Here is a 22,807-nt window from a genome sequence, read left to right on the forward strand (position 1 = left end):
TGGTCCGCCCCTTGAATAACCCCGAGCGTTTGTCAGAACGAATTATATTTTCAATACATGATATATACCTAATTCACAGGTTTACTAATAATTCGCACAGGTATGACAAGCATTACGCATTAGTGAACTATACTATATTATACCTACGGTTTGTTAACAAATTCTCTTTTATGTAATAGTTTAATACTTCGATTTTGCCAACAAGAAGTTCAGTCATTGACTTCAAGTTTTTTTATTCTTTTGTTACGTATTATGTGCTGACCTTAGGCCACCGCCTCAATGATAGCGGTGGGCAGGGCGGAAGCGGCGGCAGGAGCGGGCGATGGGTACCATACAATTATATGATGCCGTCCTGGACGGCAGCGGTGGCAGACTCCATATAAATGAATGTGTATGAATTATGAAAGCGTCTTGTGTCATCGGCCCGCTCCCGCCGCCGCTCTCGCCCCGTTCATCGCTGTTGTTGAGACCACCGCGAGCTAGCGTGCACATATTACGCGCGACAATAGATGCGGTTGTCAAGGATGCGATGTAAAGCGTCAGCACCGTATTGGCGATTCCTATCGTTTCTGTGACCATTGTTCAGAATATGTCTCGTACGTTATATTGTTCATTGGACTTCGAAGTCGTCGAAGAACTGTGAGTTTTAATCAGGATCGTATGCGTCTGGAATATTTATACATTCTTGTTAATATGAAACTATAGTTGTAATATCAAAGGTGTATTTGTAGAAATATGAGAATCAGTATTACTTTCACTATCATCCATAATATGTATAGAAAGTGTAGAATATTATTAAATACTAGATCATGGCCGCGACTTCGTCCGCTTGGATTTAGGTTTTTTAAATCCCTTGGGAACTCTTTGATTTCCGGGGATAAAAATAAACTATATTCCTAAGCGGGATGCAATGTTATCTCTGTACCAAATAGATGATGCCGACTCGTGGATTGAGGTTTCATAGAAACTCGTGGGAACTCTTTGATTTTCCGGGACAAAAGTAACCCATGTCCGTCCGCGGGATTTAAGCTAAATTGCCAGGCCGTACCACCAAATTTTATCAAAACCAGATTAACGGATGGATCGTGATAAGCTAGCAGACAGACAGACACACTTTCGCATTTATAATATTAGTACGGAGAATTAGAAGGATGGATTGCACCGTTCGTAGCGTAGACTGCAGAGTGCTGTGTTATTATTTTGTACTATTTTAGTCTTAAAAGCTTCAATTATTGAGATTTGCTTACATGTTATCTTCTAAATATATAAAAGGAAAAGGTGACTGACTGACTGACTGACTGAATGACTGACTGACTGACTGACTGATCTATCAACGCACAGCTTAAACTACTGGACGGATCGGGCTGAAATTTGGCATGCAGATAGCTATTATGACGTAGGCATCCGCTAAGAAAGGATTTTTGAAATTTCAACCCCTAAGGGGGTGAAATAGGGGTTTGAAATTTGTGTAGTCCACGCGGACGAAGTCGCGAGCATAAGCTAGTTGTACATAATACAAGTATTTTCGATAATTTTGATATATCGGAATGGTTTATTCACTACCATTTTAAAATGATAGGGTAAGTAATTTTATATAGGAGTCTGAGTATTGATTACTACTATAATATGATAGGTTAATAATCCAATTTGGTGTGTTGCAACGTGATTTTATTTTTCTTATAACTCGTACCTACGTCGTGATTGCTTGAAATGATTCCTTTTCCTTAATATGAATTCAGTAAGTAATCATTACTAATTATAGTCTGACATTTTTTTTTTGGCATCTCACTTCTTTTGGATAATTTTGTCTTGTAATTCTACGACACGGTTTCACACTGCCCTTATACTCGTCGTATTTACTTAATTATTTCTTAAATAATACCTACACTGAACTTAAAGATTAATCATAACGTAAAAAAAATGTGTGTCATGCTTACTTTAGTTAATATGGGTACAAATTAACTTTGTGTGGAATTAAATAATGAATGAAACAGAATAATGATCTCAACCACATCTCAACCGCGACGCATTGTTTCCGACGCATCGCCGCCGGATGGGTTGGAAGCTAGTCGGGCTTACGTCGACTAAGCACGTAAGTACAGCCGGGAGCATCTTAGATATTTACAACAGAATAATGGTATCTCTAGGTTAGTCTATATAAGAACATGTTGGGGCAGATTCTCTTGTACACAAACTCTTAACTAAACTAAATTAACAGGTCTAAATCTAGTGCTATCCTTTTGCGCAATCAACATTATGACAGGGATAGCAATAGATTTAGACGTGTCACTTAATTTTAAAACCAATTTAAATAACATTTTTGTAAACTCGCTCTTTTAAATTGGGGGGTTCGTTTAGTATTAATTAACACTTAAAGGCCCTTACTAAGAAAAATTTATGCTTTGGATAGGTTACACTTTATAGATATTTTTGTCATACATTTAATGTGCATAAATCATGTAGGCACTTATAAGCAGTATGAAATTTTTATTAGTAAGGGCCGAAGATCTGACTTCAAATGTTATCACTTATCAGTTATCACGTAATACCTACTCACAAGAATGTCGTTAAGTAGAAGAACCGGCTTCACTGTAAAAGGAATTATTTTATTGCAGATGAACGTAGGTATGCAATTTCGACACCAGTCAATCTTAAATATTTTCTTATGTTACACTTCAGTAAGTCCTCTATTTTATTGTCCATATATGTTTTTTTAAAAGCTATTTATTAGCTTGTGTTCGTATGTTGTCATTCTGTCAAAATTGGCTACCTACTGACTTTTTGGCTACTTCCACTTCTCGGATTGCGTGGAATTTTAAAAACACGTGTGAGTTGGATAATAATAGTCATACTCTATCCGCGGAAAGAAGTTAGTATAGCGCTCTCTCTGTTACGTAATCCCATACAAATGATAGAGACAAAAATCTCAGTGGGCGTTCAGAGTCTCCAACCTGCGGCAGTAGATTGTGTACGAGTCTAACTATTGTAGCCCACAACCCAAAACTTTTCAAAATAAATTTGATTTGATTTTTCGCACCGCCATTCTCACGGGCAATAATAGTATTGCAGATAGGAAATCCGCGCGCAATATTCCGGCTATATTTGGCGTTTGGTCTTTAGTGCGGCTTACCTTAGAATCACAGATAAGTGAATAATTTTTTTATATACGCTTAGAATTGACAACTATTAATACGTATTAGATAGACTTATGGTAATATTTTTTTGATATTTTAAAATGGTAAAAAAGTATATATTTGAGACCCTCACAACATTTTCTTTTCCTATTCGCCCCCAAGAGTAGGTACTTATCACTCTTGGGGGACGAATAAGAAAAAAAATAGTCAAAGTCAAAACTCATTTATGTATTTATATTACATTATATGTTCGTATTGGAGTCATAGAAATTCATAATGTGTAACAAATTTCAATTTAACTGGTCAAGTACCTAGATACGGAGCAAATTAGCTCTGACAGACGGACAGACAGGTAGGTACACGAGTGATAAGGGTTTCATTATGACTTACGGAACCCTAATTAGATTATACTGAATATGTAAAACACTACTACCTATGTGTAATTTCGCTCGTTGATAAATCAGCAGACGTACTTATAGCGAGATGATAATTATAATTCTGAGTTTATTTAATTAAGATGACCAACTAACACTTTCTATTGGGTATGACATAGAGTTTCGTCGAAAGCAAAATTCGTTTAACACTTTCCTCTGACCTACCTGTCGGGCTTTTAATAATGAATGTGAAGTCAAACTGGTCTTCGTAACAGTACCTTGCGGGGCCCGCGGTGCGGGGATGTGGGTCGAACCTGGGCTCCACACTCCACAGTCCACTCGACTTGCCCGCGGCGCACCTAGCCGCGCGCCTCGCCGGCCGCTTTGCCGGCAACAGTAGGCCTGTAGGCTGTATAAGATTTTTCTCCCACTTGCTCAGAAATTGCTTCATTTAAAAAAAACGGTAATCGGCTCTGTACTGTGCGCACGCCACCAATTCCCTACAGGATGGTAATTGAAATCGTTGGACATACTATGTAACGAGGTTCTTTAAATGCACACTAACATAAATTACATTTTTTAGGTACACGTGATATTTATTTGTATGAAGTAAAGGGGTTATAAAGGCTGCATGCACATACTATAATATTTTATAGTATAGCAAAAGATATATAAAAGGCTTAATGCGCATTTTTTTCTTAAATTTTAAAAATAGAACAAGATTGGTCGCAGTCGAATTGAAGCGAATGAAGCTAGGTCATAATAAATAGGTAAGGAATGTATCTATGACCTATTATAATTTATTGTATATCTGCAAACGACACTATAACATAATTTATGAAATTTTTATATTTGTTGTTTTATTTTTATATTTCTTATTTTAGATACTATTTACATTTAAGTTTATTTTATAGACTTGGTATCCTAAAATAGATTGATTTTATAATTAAATAAAAGTAACTAAGTATTTAAAAAAAGGTTGACCAAGGACGATTTCAAATCCTATTCGCCAAGGATTCCTTATAACTAAGGGCAATATTGAAACTAACGATTAACATATTATATTATAATTTATGATAACATATAGTTTATTTAAAAAAGTCGACCAAGGATGATTTCAAATCCTGCTTGCAAAGAATTCTTGATAACTAAGGGAAATATCGTAATATAATGATTAGCATAAAAAAAAGGTTTATATTCCTAGACTTGCCTGAACAACGTTAATAAATTATAATAATTACTCGTATATATATTTTCGGGTTTCTACTCGGAATTCATTGAACTATATTCGAAAAGAAATAGAACCTATTGATTTTTTATAGTGTTGATAATGACATTATTCCATAGACATGTTATGCTCATTTACATAGCGAATATAATAATATTCGTGCTTGTTGATGAGTCAGACAGAAAAGAAAAACTACGAAAATAGAAGAGAAACACGCTTCACAAATGTGACCCAAGTCTTTTAGTTTTTAAGTCTTCACTTTAGATACGTATGTTAACATATCTACTTTTTACATATTATAGTATCATTTATAGTAGGCACGGAACACCGTCAGTCATAGCACTTTTATTCAGAAACTATTGTTGAAAAGCTGAAAACAAAATAATATACAGAATCTTATTAGGTTTTATTATATTTTCATTAATGATCTTGTATCTTGTAACATTTGAAAAACAACATTTAATAACATTTGGCTACCTCCCAACCTTGAAAAGCAACTTGTAGGAACTCATAAAATAATAGTATTTTAAAATTATCATTATTCCTTGAGAGTTCTTCGAAATTAATTATCTTTTATCAAAAAAACAGGGCAAACTGTTGCATGCCCCTACCTCTAATAATATTCCTAAACCACACCATCGCACAATCCCAAAAAATCTAGAACGTTTTTGCGGCCATCGAGAGTTTATTTTTACTCATGACGACCAAGATAATCTGGACTCTGGAGACAATTTGGTACTTGAAACACAATAAAGTCAATTTTGTTAAACTGACCAAAAAAAGAGCGTATAATGTTTTCAGGGTCCATTGTATGTGAGTTTCTTTGTTCCACTGTAACTTTTAAACGCCTGAACAGATTTTGATGTATGGGGTATCGTTAGAGATCCTGAGTGACACTGACTATAATTTTTTGAATTTTTTTTGATAACGTATGGCGGTGAAAATATTTTCTGTTTAATTCATTTTTTGGCAGGGCAGTCGTGTTTTTAATTTTCTTTATTATGACTTGTTTGTTACAATTTTTGAATCTTGGTTGGCCAAAGAGGTTTACTACGGAACTCTGATTGTACATGAAAAACTTGCTCTAGATCGAGTTTAGTCTTATATAATATTAATCAAATAATCGTTATCGAATAGATAGGTTGATAGTACGAGTATTTATGCGTTACGCACCACTTAAACAAGTTTATAATAATAAATTATATTTCTTGGATAATAAGTAAGTAAGTATATGTAATAGCAATCCATTAATAATATTTTATACAAGGTGATGCCCGCGACTTCGTACGCGTGGATTTAGGTTTTCAAAAATCCCGTGGGAACTCTTTGATTTTCCGGGATAAAAAGTAGCTTATGTCCCTCTCCAGGTCTTAAACTATACCCATGCAAAAAATCACGTCGATCCGTTGCTCCGTTGCGACGTGATTGAAGGACAAACCAATAAACCAACAAACAAACACACTTTCACATTTATAATATGGGTAGTGCCCAGCATGCCCAGATGCAGCATGCAGAGTGCCCAGCATGGGCTGAGTCGCGAGAGACGCTCGTGGCGGCAGTGGGGCAAGACCTCTCCCTGCCAGCCGTGGTCAAAGCCATGGCGGGCAGCGATGGGTCTTGGAAAGCGGTAGAGTCCTTTTGCGAGGAGATAATGTCGCAGAAGGAGTCGGCGGAGCGCATGAGAGAAGATGATTTCGACTCTCATGCCATCCGTCGTAGGAGGGTCGGGCGTAGGCGAGCCGCCCACGACCGCCGCCTACCCCCTTGAGAAGGACTCTCGGGCAATGTGGACGCGGGGAGACTATCGTCCGGAAAGAAACCAGTCCTCGAGTCGGGAGGCGCACCTTCGTGTTCCTGGTGCGCCTCAGACGGGGTGTAGGGATTTTATTGGTCCCCTGAGGTGGGTCCTTAGCAGGCGCCGCTGGCTGGGTTGCGCGAACGTGTTTGGCCCCGTAGCCCAGCCACCAGGCGATGCGTGGAACATCGTGGGGTTTTAGTCGGTAAGAGTCCGACATAACCTCCGTACCTCCCCGGGTGCGGTGGCATCCATGAGGATTACCCCACGGAAAAAAAAAAAAAAAGGTACCTGCTTAATACTAATGTCGAGCTTAAACAACTGGATAGATATGATTATAATAATAATTATTTATTGGGTAATAAGTCCATATGTAATAGAAACGCACTATATATATATATAATATATATATAATAATTATATTATTTTATAATAGAAATAGTATTGAGGGTTCTTACTCGCTTCTCCTATACTTGCATCTATAACTAAGCCATATATCGATTTATCTCTCCATTATCTATGCCCTAAAATAATTAATTTAGTTAAATTGTATTTATTTCAAAAGTTATGGCCCTTGAAAATTCTCTTTCTTGGGGCAAATTTTGAGTCAACTTCGTGCGTAAATAAACTATGTAAGAAACTTTAGAAAGAAAATTAGAAAATTAACAACTTCATGCGTCACACTTTACTTCATAATCATTTCAAATGTCTTTAGTTTGTGTAAAAAAATGTTTTTTTTTTTTGCCAAAAATAGGAAATTTTCACTTCCCGTTTTTGACTAAAAAATATTGTATCACCCGGCCTCTCAGGGTGAGGTGTGGTTAGAGGGAAATGGTGACACGCACAGATAACGTTTTTTCCGTAACCTATGGAAACAGCACTGTTTAGGCTCCACCCGCCAACGAGTTGTCACTTGTCGCTTCGATAAAGCGGACTCTTAAAACTAAAGTTGCGTTAGATGTCGCTGCTAAAACAACTCATACCTGAAACCAACCTTACCTTAACCTTACCCTTAAACCTGATGGACTGAAAATGACCGATCCTGTGATCAAAAATAAATCGTGTAGCTAGTAGCCTCAAATAATATTTAAATAACTGAGTAGTGGCTATGAAATGACATCGACCATACCTGAACATTAGATCCATACTTACCTGATGGACTGAAAATGACCGATCCTGTGATCAATAATAAATCGTGTAGCTAGTAGCCTCAAATAATATTTAAATAACTGAGTAGTGGCTATGAAATTAGGTACATCGATTTTATTAATTGAGTTCATTGATAAAGACGCACCTTCATATAGTTATGTAGGTGCGTCTTTATCAATGTGTGGAATGTCTTAGGACTGACCAAATTTTAAGCGGTACATGTGTCGCCTTGCCATCTAGCCAGGTGTGTTGAAACGATGGCCCACTCGGCTACTAATCGCCACAACATGCCTGCATGTTTCGTAACCACCGGACCGACCACTCACTCAATGCGAAATACTTCGATCGACTGTAACTCGAATAAATCTTGATCATTTCGATACCATTTTCTGTATTTAAGACTACGTCCCATTTTATATTAAAATAGGAGATGCCCGCGACTTCGTCCGCTTGGATTTAGGTTTTTAAAAATCCCGTGGGAACTCTGTTTTTCCGGGATAAAAATGTCGATTTCCGGGACGCATGCTATTATGATGGGCCTTTAAGCATCCCGAGGGAACTCTTTGATTTTCCGGGATAAAAAATAGCTTATGTCCGTATATGGGATGAAAGCTATCTCTGTACCAAATTTCACCAAAATCGGTAAAATTGTTGAGCCTTGAAAAGCTAGCAGACAGACAGACAGACTCAATTTTGCATTCATAGTATTAGTATGGTTAGTGGCACGGAGTATTAAAGTACAACTTCAATATATCTTTTTAATTTTCTAAAATTAATAACTAATTTTAAAAAAAATCGTATATATGTTAAGTGACAATATTTGAATGCCTATAGACCGCGACAGGTCGAGATGGCAATCGAGGAAGGAACGCTCCTGCACCAAACCCCGATTGCCATCTCGACCTGTCGCGTACTATTATAGCTGCCTGCTTTACTATAGCTATATTAATGAATAAAATAGCGTAGATTCATTTTGATTTCACAGTGTGATTTCTAAACAGGCTATGGAGTTATGAGAACTAGCGTTGTGAACATAAGAAATACATTAAAGTATTCTTTACACGATTTCTGAGCGTTTGCAGATGCCGATGGCGGCTATATAAGCAGTTTGTTAGAGGAGGGTTATAAGAGGGGAGTCAAGGCCGTCCGCGTGACATACATTCATCCCACCACATTCACCTTACGTCCGCCACCTGCCCACCACCACTGTCAAGGCTGTCTTGCGAAAGATCTCGTCGAGTATACACACGCAGACCGTTCAGTTTACGCGAGGTCCACTTGTGAAAAACTCATTTCGCAACTGACTAATAATAATAGTCAGTTTATTCACATCGTCATATTAATTTCAAGTTCACTAGTGCCTACTACGAGTAGATTTCTTCTACGGCCAAAATTAAAAATCAATCTATCCGTATTCTATTGATAATGATAAGTAAGTTAGCAACATTGTTTGTTTGTCAAATTAGACCACACATTATTTACAAATAACAACGTTGCTAAGTAACTTATCGACAGATTACAGATAGGATTGATTATTAATTTCTGTCTGTTTCCATATGCGAGTATATATAAACTTGACTTCACTCAGTAGTTATAATGTCAGCTTTGAATTTGGCTACTATATTAATATTAAAATGAGTCTGATGAGCTATTTGTAATGTGACGCACGTCCGGAATGTGATTTGCAAATTCTATAAATTTAAATCATTCATAAAATAATTTAATAGGTCTCTAGTCCTTGAAGTGGGTAACGGAACTAAAATATTTTGACTCATTTACAGCACTGTTAGCACTTGCATAAGAATAAATAAGATAGTATTCATAGGTGTAAATGAATTGCAGAATAGAAACTCAAACGCATTCAGAATATAGTTGGCGTGAAATCGTAGAGATTTTTCTGGTAAATTATTCATGTGGCTTGCGATGGGCAGACTTTCAAAGCATTCTTGAAAAAGCCTTTCACTCTTATCGAGTGCCGTCTACCCAATACACACGAGTATATAGTTGACTAGCTGATGCCCACAACTTCGTTCGCGTGGATTTAGGTTTTAAAAATCCCGTGGGAAGTCTTTGATTTTCCGCGATAAAAAGTAGCCTATGTCACTATCCAGGGCTTAAACTATACCTTTGCAAAAATTCACGTCGAACCGTTGCTCCGTTTCGTCGTGATTAAAAAGAAACAAACACACTTTTGCATTTTTAATAGGGGTAGTGATTAAACTGTAGCAAAAAGCATTTTAATTTTAGTAGGAGTGGGTGTAGTCAATAGAGGATTAAATGTATTTTTTGTCTTGGTAAATTAAACCAAAACAACATCGTAGGAAAGTATCTCTCTTTTTGATTATTTTTTGAGTTCTATAATTATTTCAGAAACTTGATTCCTTAAGTACGACAAACAGAACGACACAAGAATTACAATCATGATCTACTCTTGGTGACATTGATTTTACGCAAATTTTAAGATAGGTAGGTGTGGCGATTAGATAGGAACCTCCTCTACTAAGGAGTAAATAACTTAAATTGATTCAATGGAATTTGCCCAAGATTCTGCCCAATTTTAAATTGAAAACGAGACTTTTAGTATTATTTATTCTGGACGTTAATACAATCTGTTTGATTTTCTTATTAATGAGTAGATGATGCCACCGCGACTTCATCCGCGTATTTTTTTTAAATCCCGTCGAAATTGATTTCTGGGATTAAAAGTAAATTACCCGCAATATTTTTATTTTCCTGGATAAAAAGTAGCCTATGTCCGTCTCCGGGATGGAAGTTATCTCTGTACCAAACGTTAAAATCGGCCCCTGAAAACGTAACAGACAGACAGACACACTTTCGCATTTATAACGTTAGTAGATATGAGTATGGGTATAGGTTATAATATTTTATGGATCACGTAGATTAAAAAAAAATCTTATAGTAATTCAAACATGGCTGTTTTTCGGTTTATCTCAGATATCTATTTGAAAAAAAATAGATTAAAATACGGTACAGCTGCGAATTCAAGCTGTTTATGTATACTTTTATGCATATAGTATACTTTCAATTAATTTTACCTGTGTGGAGGTAGGTATTAAAGTAGGTATTCTCGTAACGGATGTGTTTTTAGTTCGGATAGCGGCAGAAAGTGTGCTAATGCGTGCGTGATTTGTGCACCGAAGCGCGAACGACACGCGCCACCACCGATCGTTCCTGTCTCCAATCCCGTTGGTTCATCCGTGTTCAATATCTAATCCATACAAATAACGAGTACAGTATCCGGCAAGATATACTGTACATCGATCTTTAGAATGAGATTTCGGCTTTGTAGAGCGTTGTCCCTGTCACTCATACCTATGTGACGTTTTGTCGGTCTCAACGACAGAGACAACGCTCTACGAAACCGCTATCTCTTTCTAAAGGTCGATGTACAGTATTTTCTGCCGCGTACTGTACTTATGTTTATTTTAATACTTTTATTAAACAACTAGCTGATCCCCGCGGCTTCGCCCGCGTAGATTTAGGTTTTTAAAGATCCCGTATAGCCTATGTCACTCAGGAATAATGTAGCTTTCTACTGGTGAAAGAATTTTTAAAATCGGTTCAGTAGTTCTAAAGATTACCCCCTACAAACAAACTTAACGACATTACCTCTTTATATAATACAACGGGCCGTGCAGCAGAAATCGTAATATTTTAATTTCGCCATAACTTCAAAACCAAACGTCCAATTTTAATCATTCAAAGACCAAATATTATCTCCATAAACTGTTCTTAGTGATGAAATCATTTATTTTGATAAGGATTAATAGCATGAGTAAAATAAACGCGTTTAAATGTAGTCCAAAAAAAATTCAAGATTTTTAAATAAAAAAATGGTTGCTGTGCCTCACTCGACATAGATGGGTATAGTGTGTCGCGGACTTTTTTGTAGATATTTATAAGATCTACAATTAATTAGAACATTTTATGGTTCTATCTTTTATAGTTTAGGCAGCGTACGCAAAATAAGTAACTTTTCTGGTTGATTTTTTACACCTTGTGTCCGAAAAACCCAAATATCTTACGGAACCCTATTTTTTTCCAAAATAAAATATAGCCTATGTTACTCGTGGATAATGTAGCTTTCGAATGGTGAAAGAATTTTTAAAATCGGTCCAGTAGTTTTTGAGCCTATTCAGTACAAACAAACAAACAAACAAACAAACAAACAAACAAACAAACAAACAAAGTTTTCCTCTTTATAATATTAGTGTAGATTGTTTAAGTGCGAGTCAGACTCGCACACGAATGTTTCCATACCATCGTACGAGAAATAACATTTTTAATGTTTATGTTATTTATTTTTAAATTTTTATGATTTGTTGTTGTAGCGGCAATAGAAATACACATTCTGTGAAAATTTCAACTCTCAAGATCTTACGGTTCACGAGATACAGCCCGCTGACGATGGGCCGACTGCGGAGGCTTAGTAATAGGGTCCCATTAGCACCCTTCAGCTACGGATTCCTAATCAAAACTAACTGACTTCACTCGAGTGGAATTTCTTCCTTTTTTTGTTGGTGAATGTCGTGAACGAGTGTCCGCGCTTCAGCGCACGTAGTTACAGCTCGAGTTCGAGGTTGACGCAAAAATCACAACCTCGGAACTGATGTTCGAATAAATTGGTGTCATGAGGGCAGTGGCTTTATACCAATAAATAATTTAATGTCTAAGGTAGTAATAACTGTACAAAATACCTAATAATAAAATTTTCAATCAAAATATATACGACTAGTGTCCCGCACCGGCTTCGCACCGGTAGCTTATTATCGTAAGGATCTCCAATTTTTTTTAAATAAAATTATAGCTTATGTCACTCAGGAATAATGTAGCTTTCTACTGAAGAAAGAATGTTCAAAATCGGATCAAAATTTCAAAATGGGTTCCAGAGATTATCCCTTTCAAAATAACTTTCAAACTTTACCTCTTTATATTATTAGTATAGATATTCAAAAATCCTGAAATAGGAGTTTTCCAGAGAAAAAAATCTTTTTGGGGGTTTTTATAACAACGTCGACTCAATGCGATAAATGGATGGGATACGTTAGAGATTTGCAGGAGAATTTGGCGCCCGTCGATCCCGGCTACTGTCAAATAACATCTAAGAATAATAATCGTTAAATCTAATCGAAATTCACTGCATAATTGTTAAAAAAATCATCCGATCCTAACCAAAGGATTAATAAAATTAACCTGATGGGAACCTTTCAAATGACAAAAGAGTTGTGGAAATCCGTTATATCGATAAACAATCTTCCTCCATTAAATAAAAAAATAATGTAGATACAGAATTAGACCAGTTTGTATAGTTTTATTATTAAGTATAGATTAATGTTTACGATTCCGTATTAAACAGCAACGTTCTATTCTTACAAAGTTTGTAAATAGCACGAAGGTCATAACTAATATCAAAGTTATTAATTTCATAAAATAACAGCTTATATTGTGCTAAAATACCTATTGGTTGTAAAGTATCAGGTATAGTCCGTGTGGCACTATTTCTCAACAGTCGAGTTCTTAGAGCGGTTTGGTAAATCTCGGAAAGGTCATAAGGTTCAAGGCCATATTGCTTCGTATATTTGACCATTGACGTGATAGGTTAAGTGGGTGCGGTGATAGTGACGAGGTGACTTGTATGAAAGTCAAGAAAATAATATCGATACCGCTACCGCCCCTGTCTGTCTAGCAAATCACCTAACTACATAAAACAATGTAGGCAGATTACAAACTTGCTTTTATATTTTTATTTGTTATGGAGAAGGAAATGGAATTTGTAAACTCTACTTTCTGTATAATCATAGGATTATACTCTAAACGAGCAATTTATACATATAAAATATGTACTTGTCCTGACTGACTGACACAACCTAAGCCGCTGGGGTTAGAAACTTCAAATTCAGTAGGTTTCTTAATGGTTATGAGGAACTACAATCAAATAATTAAGGAACCTACTATCTGTACACTTTCTTAGTGAGTCATAATTTATGACTCACTAAGGAAGTGTAAGGCACTCACTAGAAAGAATATTCGCACTCACTAAGAAAGAATATTTTCTGGAAATTCCACGGCAAGGTGACGAAAATTTGTATGAAGTAATTTTTCAACTCATATCTATGGAAATTGGTATTTGGGGTGTCGCTTTTTGGGCAAAAATAAAGAAGTTGGTACGTGTTTCAAGAATTTAGGAAACTCCAACCCCCTAGCGATTTTCAAATATTCTACTAGAGCGAAACCAAGGCATGTCAGCTAGTTGTTACATACAAAGGGATTTGATCTTTCGGTTTTATTCATTTCCCTGCGACATAAATATACCATTCACTCTACTTTGCGAAGCTTAAATAAAGCTGCGGTACCTTTTGTCCTGAAATGTTACAATGTCTGTTTTATCCATAACTAGATGATGCCCGCGACTTCGTCCGCGTGGATTTGGGTTCTTTGAAATCCCGCGGGAACACTTTGATTTTCCGGGATCAAAAGTAGCCTATGACCTTCTCCGGGATGCAAGCTATCTCTGTACCAAACTTCATCAAAATTGATTTGCTTTTAATTTTCTACATAATTTTTATAACGTGCAATATCTACTCACACTTTTTCCGTCTACTTCGTCCGCGTGGATTACGGTTTAGATTTTTATAGACCTCGCTACCTATTCCTACCTCCTATCTCGATACCTATTCCTCAAAATCTTTTCTCAATGATCGTTTACGTTACAGAAAATTACTTAGATGCAAAATCCCAAGTTTCTAGACCCGGCGGCGACTCATTCAGTTTCTCCGTTTATATTATAAACATAATCTTAACATACACTGCACAGGGTTAAGGTCTTCGCACATTACACAGGCTCAACGCCACCGACTCCACCCCGACTCGACTCACAGTAAATTATGGAAATGTCAGCTTTACATCGTGTTTCTTACGGTGGAATTTTCAGCATTTGATTAAAGAAGTGTAAATGCCATCATAGTATCATAGTGCCAGTCTATGGTATCTCCGATCAGTTTGCCATTCGTTAAACCTGCGTTGACCACCCATTAGCCCGTGTCAACAATGCGCCTACGACTGCACACGTCCCAATTACAAATTAATGTTCTAGCCTTATAATATCATTTTCTTGACAACACGTTGCCCACTCATTGGCGACCGTCACGTTAATCGCTTCGTCGACGGGACAACTGAACCGAAAGTTGTAGTTAGAACGGTGGTGTCGAGTTTGTGTAATATGCGAAGACCTTTAGGGTCCTATCTGGAAGGTACTATTAAGTATTCTATGGTCCTACCGAACAATGTTATTAATCAATATGATACCTGTTATTGGCTACCACACCACTATGCTAATACATATTATTTGAATAGCAACTGCTGGCCCCAAGGTCAAATAATCTATTTTTAGTATATTCTAGGTGGTCAATTTAAATCGATAGGGCCCAGCTATAAATACATTTCCTTCTTACTTATTCTCTACTAGCTAATCTAATGCGTTGCAAAGTGACCGCCGTGCACCACCTATTGTACATAAGTGCCAACAGCAACTGTTCAAAGTTTCAACTAGATCGGATCAACGATAGGCGAACGCATAGTAAACGATAAGATTAACTTTAATTTTTATAAAGTACTATAAGATTAACATTCAAATTAAAAATTTATTTAAATGACAGCTCATGTCTCTTATACAACGTCTGGGACTCTACTACCGGTTTGGAAAGCAGATTCTACCGAAAAAAAGCCGGAAAGAAACTCAGGAGTTCCTATTTTCAAATCATAAAAATAAATCAGAAATCTGTAGTGTTTTCCTGGAATCCCATCGGTCTCACCCAGTTTCATATATAGGTAGGTATTCCAAAGCCGGTCAATGTATGTAGGTTAACCAGTATTTATTAATGGGAAACGTTGTTCTGAAAGCCTACAGTCATTAGGGTTGCAAATACGTACCTTAAAACACTTATTGAAAAATAAAAATGTCAATGACAGCATCTTCCTATATTTAGATAGTTAGATAGCTATAATAGTTATCTGCAGGACAAAAATCTTAGTGATTTTTAAAAAATAGCACTTTTGTCAAGTTTACAAAATAAAATAGATAGATTTTTCTGTAAAAATAGCAAAGGTATCATATAGTCCGTACTAAATGACTCTTCACGCGCCATTTCAACGATATGGGTCAACTGGCATGTCAAAAGTACGGTTCACCTTAAAATATGACATGAAATTTGACACAAAAAGTTAAAATTGACACAAAAGTAAAAAAAGCGTGCGGAGTTAAATTTTACGCGTTATAATTCGAGCTCTTTTAGACCAAAGATATTTATGGGTCATTTAATAGAAATTGACCTCCCCTTCTACCACACAACGGGATCATGACGTTTTACGGCCGAAATTAGTATAATCAGTTCTATCTGTAATATATATGTCGATATGTTGTTATTTGTCAAATATTGTAGTTGTATGGTCTTTTTATTATTACCAACGCGGTCGCTAACCGCCGTACTCAGAGTCGCTAATCGTTACTTAGGATTGAGTTAAAACGAGACAGATTTATGTGAGAGATATAGCTCTGTCTCGTTTTAACTAAACTTAAGTAACGATTAAGCTACTCTAACCGCCGTACTCTGACTAGCTTAATCGTTACTTAAGTTTAGTTAAATCTGTCTCGTTTTTACTCAATCTTAAGTAACGATTAGTGACTCTGCGTACGGCGGTAAGTACGGCGGTATGTCATTTATTTTACTATAGACAGATTACGATTGATTATTATTATTATTAATTTCGGCCCTTAGATACATCCTGTATATAAGTGTCAACCCTAGTTACAAAGACACGCGCAAAGTCGTGCGCCTGCGTCCGGCGAAACCGCTCCTGCACAGTGCACTGTAGGTATTAGTTAGTATGCGAAGACATCACAACTTTCTACACATTCTTGGTGGCTAGTGGAGAAATGAGCGCCATCGGTACATAACAATTTATTGATAGTACGCACCAATCTAATGACATCATTGTCGATAATTCGTTTTATTTACGGCCGTAATTAATTATAACCAAGCCTATCTGTAATCTGTCGATAGGTGCCTACGTTACTTAAAAGCGTTGTTATTTGTCAAAAATCTTTTTTTGGTAAATAACAATGTTAATAAGTAACTTATCGACTGATTATGGATTGATTTTTAATTTCGGCTGCTGAACGACCCAAAAATAAGGGTTTGTTATAGGTTGGTTATAGGCATTCGGTGTCGGCTATGTTGTCACTAACATTCTAATAGAGCAAACAATTTACACCAGCCGTGTCAGGTTAACTGGCATTCGCTCCGTTTAAAAACATGTATGTGATCTATCAATAAAGGCTTATAATAATAACCAGACCATGGTTAAAAATGGAACGGGCTAGGAAGTAGAAGCTATAGTTTATACACAGAGAATCCAACCTCAAGAGTATGCATATACAAGGTTTAGCATGAAAACAACATCGTAAAATATTGGCGGGGGACAGGGGAGAATGCTTTGTTTTGTGTGGACTCAAAAGTCACCTGTTCAAGACAATATGCGGAATAAGGGTACGGAACGAGCGTGGGCCGACTTTTATGCTAAGCAACTGCCTAAGCTTGGCGATAGGGGCTGTCTGGCTATTAGGCGTCTATAGGTGGTAGTCTGTGAGTTTAGACGTGTAATTGAGATCGACACCTCAGTGACGCACAGTAAATACGTGGTAATACGATGTCCCACTTAGCATTGGTCACTTAAAGTACCTAGGCAGGTACATACTCAATATTTAACTTGCCTTATCTAGTAAATTGTACCTCGGGCAGTTGTCATTGAACTGAATCGTACGTGGTTTACTTTTCCAAATCTAATTAGTTTAGCATTAGGCAGCGTAAATATTTTGTTTTCTATTTTACAATCCGCGTAGTCGCCTTACAGGTCAGTATAATATTACATGCATATTACATGACTTTGACTACGATCTTAGTCGATGACGTGTTACAGGCGTTACATCTGTGGATGCTATCCTGAAAGCGTAGTGCAGCTGTTCGATTACGGTAAAATGACAGCTACAGTGCGTTGCCGGCACGGAACAGAAAGAACAGTGGAAGTGCAATTCACCAAAATTACTATAGGAACCGCTGTCGCCAAACTCATACAAATATACCGATAGTCATATATTGCACTACAAAGAAACAAATCATTTGATTTGTCGTTTAAGTTTAGTCAAAACTAGCCTACGTCACAGATTTGGAAATAAACCCTGACGTTCTAGAAATAAGATTTATTTTGCTTTAGCGGAAGAACGTATTTACGAGCTATAGTCACACTAGATTCAATTGTCCAATTAATTCCGCTACTTGACCATAGATGGCGGTATTCTAAGTAGTAGCAATTATAAACTTAATTACTTTAAACATATGGTTGACATTTGCGTGATCGGTCGATTTTTTTTCCTACTCAGTTAAGGCTGCACCACGTAGCCCAATGAATTACCTATCGATATCGATAAATACTCGTTATTTTGTTCATTCGCAAAAATAAAATTAAAAAAGGTAATTATAAAATTGAATAAAAGTGCTGGTATGTATGCATGCCTTTTACAAGTATGCACAATAAATACTGCAACGTATGAAAATAGATAAATTTTATTTATTGCCCTTGAAATAAAACATATTTGTTAAGAAACTGACGTTTCGAAAGTCTTATTTTTAATTTTAATAAATGGTGTATGCGAACATTTATGTATATATTTTTCGACTATTGCCTTCATCAAATCGGTAACGTGATTAGACGCAGGAATCTCCGAATCACTTTGTCTTTTTGAAGAACCTGGAGTGACCACATTTATCATTTTGTGGCTGAAACCAAAATTAAATTTTGAGAATAAATCCGTACTAATATTATAAATGCGAAAGTGTGTCTGTCTGTCTGTCTGTCTGCTAGCTTTTCACGGCTCAACCGATCAACCGTTTTTTGATGAAATTTGGTACAGAGATAGCTTGCATCCCGGGAAAGGACATAGGCTACTTTTTATCCCGGAAAGTTGAAAAGTTCCCACAGGATTTTTAAAAACCTAAATCCACGCGGACGAAGTCGCGGGCATCATCTAGTACCTATATAAAAATGAATAGGAGAAAAATTAATGTGTTTATGAATTAAATTTGATATTTAGTCAGTCAATCTTCATACAAAAATATAACTAAGAGGTGTGTTGTTTTGTATTATAATATCAAGTATTTTCAATACTTACTGAAAGTAATAAAATAAAACAAGGTTATTTGATTAAAAGACTTAACGATTTTCATTGATGGAAGCGCAGTAGGTTTCGTATATCTATATCCTTTATTTGATATTATAAAATCGACTTCTAAAAAAATGTTCAGAGCATATCATGCTTGATTTGGTTGGCATCCAATTAACTCTACCCGTTGCATCTATCCATTTCTCTTTGATGCTTGCATCTTTGGGAAACCTAAAAATATTTTAAATGAAGGTTAGAGGAACTACTGATGTCTATTTAGTGATCAATGCAACGTCTCACTCATTAATAAATTATAATTATTGCGTTACTATTTATTTATATCCTTGTATCGATATCAATCGATAAATTCAATATTCTACTTGGCCACATCACTATTTGAGTAGCGAACACGGAGCGAAGTACTTTCGGAATAGAATCAATCCAAAATAAACTTTATCTTAATTGTTTAAGGTTGATTTTGACTAACCATTCTATTAAATATTAGTAAATTGAAATAAATTAAGATTTATTAGAAAACAATGAAAATCGTACTTACCGATAATACGAAACACCTCCATTTTTAAGATTTTATCTCCTACTATCATTTTTACACTACAAAACGGTAGTACGGCATTGCTAGGGCAATATGAATTTGTCGCGAGACTACCAACTCCACGCGATGTTAGAACGCGACTGGGATCAGTTAAGCGTAACTACGCTTAATTGTGGCACGCGTGCCACGCCTACTTAGCACTTCCACTGTTTTTTCTGTTCCGTGGTTGCCGGCCTTTCAGGAGTTTGTTGGTCCGCCCCTTGAATAACCTCATCCCTACGAAAAATATAATAAACTAATAAGCTACCCGTGCAAAGCCGGTGCGGGTCGCTGTGGAATATCTGTGGAACCTGTGACCAATTTTTACTTTAACCTATGCGTAATTAGATTTCATTTTTCTTCAGGTGGCGATGGCCGGCGACTTCATCCTCGCCGTGGCGTCGATGATGATAGCTCGCTTGCGCAGCGACGAGGTCACACTTGTACTCAGCCAGGTATCCAAATATTTTTTGTTTTACAAAATTATATCTTCATAGTTAGTGTTGACCTTAACGTAGCCAATCACCAAACTGCATATATTATAATCATTACCTGTATTATAAATGCGAAAGTGTATTTGTTTGTTGTTTGTCCTTCAATCACGCCGCGATGGAGCAACAACGGATCGACGTGATTGTTTAGATGGATATTAGTTAAATACCTGGAGACCGTGGGAACTCCGAAATGCAAGTTATCTATGTACTTTTCGGCAAAATTGGCTAAACGGATAGGCTGCGAAAAGGTGAGGTGAAAAATGACATGTAGACTAACAGAAACAGACTCCCTTAGAAATTGAATTTGCAACAATCCTTTCTTAGCGGATGTCTAAGTCATAATAGCTATCTGTGTGCGATCCGTCCAATAGTTTGAGCTGTGCGTTGATAGGTCAGTCAGTCAGCTTTTCCTTTTGTATAGATATAAGTAAAAATAAATAAATAAATCTTTTATTTGGGATCATAACGCAAACACAGTACAAACACAGAAAAAAGATAAGGATCACAAAAACAGCCTTTCCATGCGTTTTAACCGAGAAAACCGCAAAACTAATCACATTGATTTACAATTTACATTTTACATTAATCTAAGACTAAAGTTTTTTATTGACCTTTTCCAGGTAGTCACAGATTTGGTCCAAGGCGAATTCATGCAGCTAGGCAGCAAAGAGACTGAGAACGAGCGGTTCGCGCACTACCTCACCAAAACATACAGAAAGACAGCCTCGCTAATCGCGAACTCAGTCAAAGCGGTAATTATATAATTTTATTGTACATTTGCGCTAGAGTTCTAAATTGTGACAAATACTTTTATACAAGTTATATAATTAATAAAATTAAAAAAACATATTTTTTATTTTTTTTGCCAAAAAACTAACTAAAAAGTAAAAACAACATCAAAGGCACCATATAGCCACCATCGAGAATAGTACCTATAAATACAAATGACTGACAGCTGAGTTCACGTGTCAGTCGAAGAATTCCAGAATAGTTTCAAGCGCTCCGGGGTCCTTTTTCAACGGTGTCCTGTTCCAAGGATGATGATGTTTTGTTAGAGTTAACAAGCGAAGTACGGGTAGCTAATATAGGTATTCGGGGAGAATAATAATAAATAATAATCATCATTTATTGTCTTGCATGGTGATTCTCTAAATAGTGATCAACACTGAACGATAGCCCCCAAGCTCGTTTGATTTTTAATCCAGTGAAGGTTTTCTACGAAAAATTATTTAAGTATAACTCAGTGAAGCAGCAATGTAGAACTAACCAATGTGAAATGAGTTTAATACTCAATCATTCTATCATTAAGAGTTGAACATTGAGTTAGCTAATCACGACGCAGTCGGAGTTTTAGGTTAGGCAAGGGATTTGGCATCACTTTGGCACCAGCAGATACCATAACAATGGTGTGGTTCACAGGTGGCGCTGCTGAGCGGAGCTGACGAGCGCGCGTGCGAGCTGGCGTTCCAGTACGGGCGCAACCTGGGCCTGTCGTTCCAGCTGGTGGACGACCTGCTGGACTTCGTGTCGTCCGCGCAGGCCATGGGCAAGCCCACCGCCGCCGACCTGCGTCTTGGGCTGGCCACCGCGCCCGTGCTCTTTGCGTGTGAAAAGGTAAAAACTTGGTTTACGACTGTTATATATCAGATGTTACTAACTTGGATCCGCCCCCCGATTGTGTAAGAAAAATGTATTCATCGTAATCGTCAGTAAATTCTGCCAATTAAAGAACCAATTAAAGAATTGGTTGATTCGCTGTTTACATTTTCACAGCCAATCAATGGGCAAAATACCGATTACGATAACGATAAATACGTTTTTCTTACACAATGCTGCCCATTGCTTACCCCTACTGTTACAACACCACGGAATAAATTGATGGCTTCTATGTATAGTGAGTTATCTGCAAAATTCTAATTTTTTTAGAGCATGTCTGAGATAAATTATTTATTAATTATTTTAATTCAATGGTAAATAGCTAAACCTATACCAGTAGCAGTGGCGTGCACAGGGTTCGAAGCCAGGGTAGGCATTAGTTAGGGGAACCTGTTTACTGGCAGGTCATAATGTAAAATTTGCATTGAGCTATTACAACTGGGGTAAGCAGTGCATTTATGCCTCTATGACCTGCACGCCACTGACCAGTAGGTATATGTTACAAGTTGAGTTGAGTTGGAACGGTTTTAGTTTTATGGGCATAGTCCACCAGCGTGGTGGACTACGGCCAAACTCCTCATTCACGTTCAAATCCAATAAAACGAATGTTTCGAAATATGTTTCGATTAAAATTTGTCCTTCGTGTAACTTACTTTATATTTCACGTGTTATATATTTTCTAAAAAGTAATTTAAATAATTTAGAACAACCGCCGAGAACATAATATTATCTATATTAATTTATTATCTAGATTACCTTGATCATTTTTGAACGGTTTCTTTATTGAAGGTTTGTCTGTGTATTTCTTGAATGGAATACTTTATAATGATGCTCTTATACTCAAATTCTACTTTATACTACTTTATAATCAAAGAGGTCCCACGGGAAGTCGCGGGCATCATCTATATGAAAAGAAAAGGTGACTGATACTCACTGAAATATCTATCAACACACACCTCAACCTACTGGACAAATCGGGATGAAAGGTATGCAAGGGCTAATAGCTATCCTGACGTGGACAATGGACATCCGCTAAGAAAGAATTTTTGAATATTCAACCACTACGGGGGTAAAATAGGGTTTGAAATTTGTGTAGTCCACGCGGACGAAGTCGCTGCCATAAGCTAGCTGCTTCGCAACCTGTTGAGC

General features: G+C 36.8%; 1 protein-coding gene across 1 annotated transcript in view; it reads left to right on the top strand.

Annotated features, from left to right (window-relative positions):
• qless (decaprenyl diphosphate synthase subunit 1 qless) overlaps positions 1–22,807 on the top strand; it is a 76,549-nt gene that overhangs the window by 49,309 nt on the left and 4,433 nt on the right. Inside the window, exons 5-7 of the mRNA XM_034973649.2 lie at positions 19,874–19,963; positions 20,623–20,754; positions 21,422–21,616. Coding sequence (XP_034829540.1) covers positions 19,874–19,963; positions 20,623–20,754; positions 21,422–21,616 — 417 coding nt within the window. The remainder of the gene's footprint in view (positions 1–19,873; positions 19,964–20,622; positions 20,755–21,421; positions 21,617–22,807) is intronic.

Source organism: Maniola hyperantus, chromosome 12, assembly GCF_902806685.2.
Source record: "Maniola hyperantus chromosome 12, iAphHyp1.2, whole genome shotgun sequence".
NCBI lineage: Eukaryota > Metazoa > Arthropoda > Insecta > Lepidoptera > Nymphalidae > Maniola > Maniola hyperantus.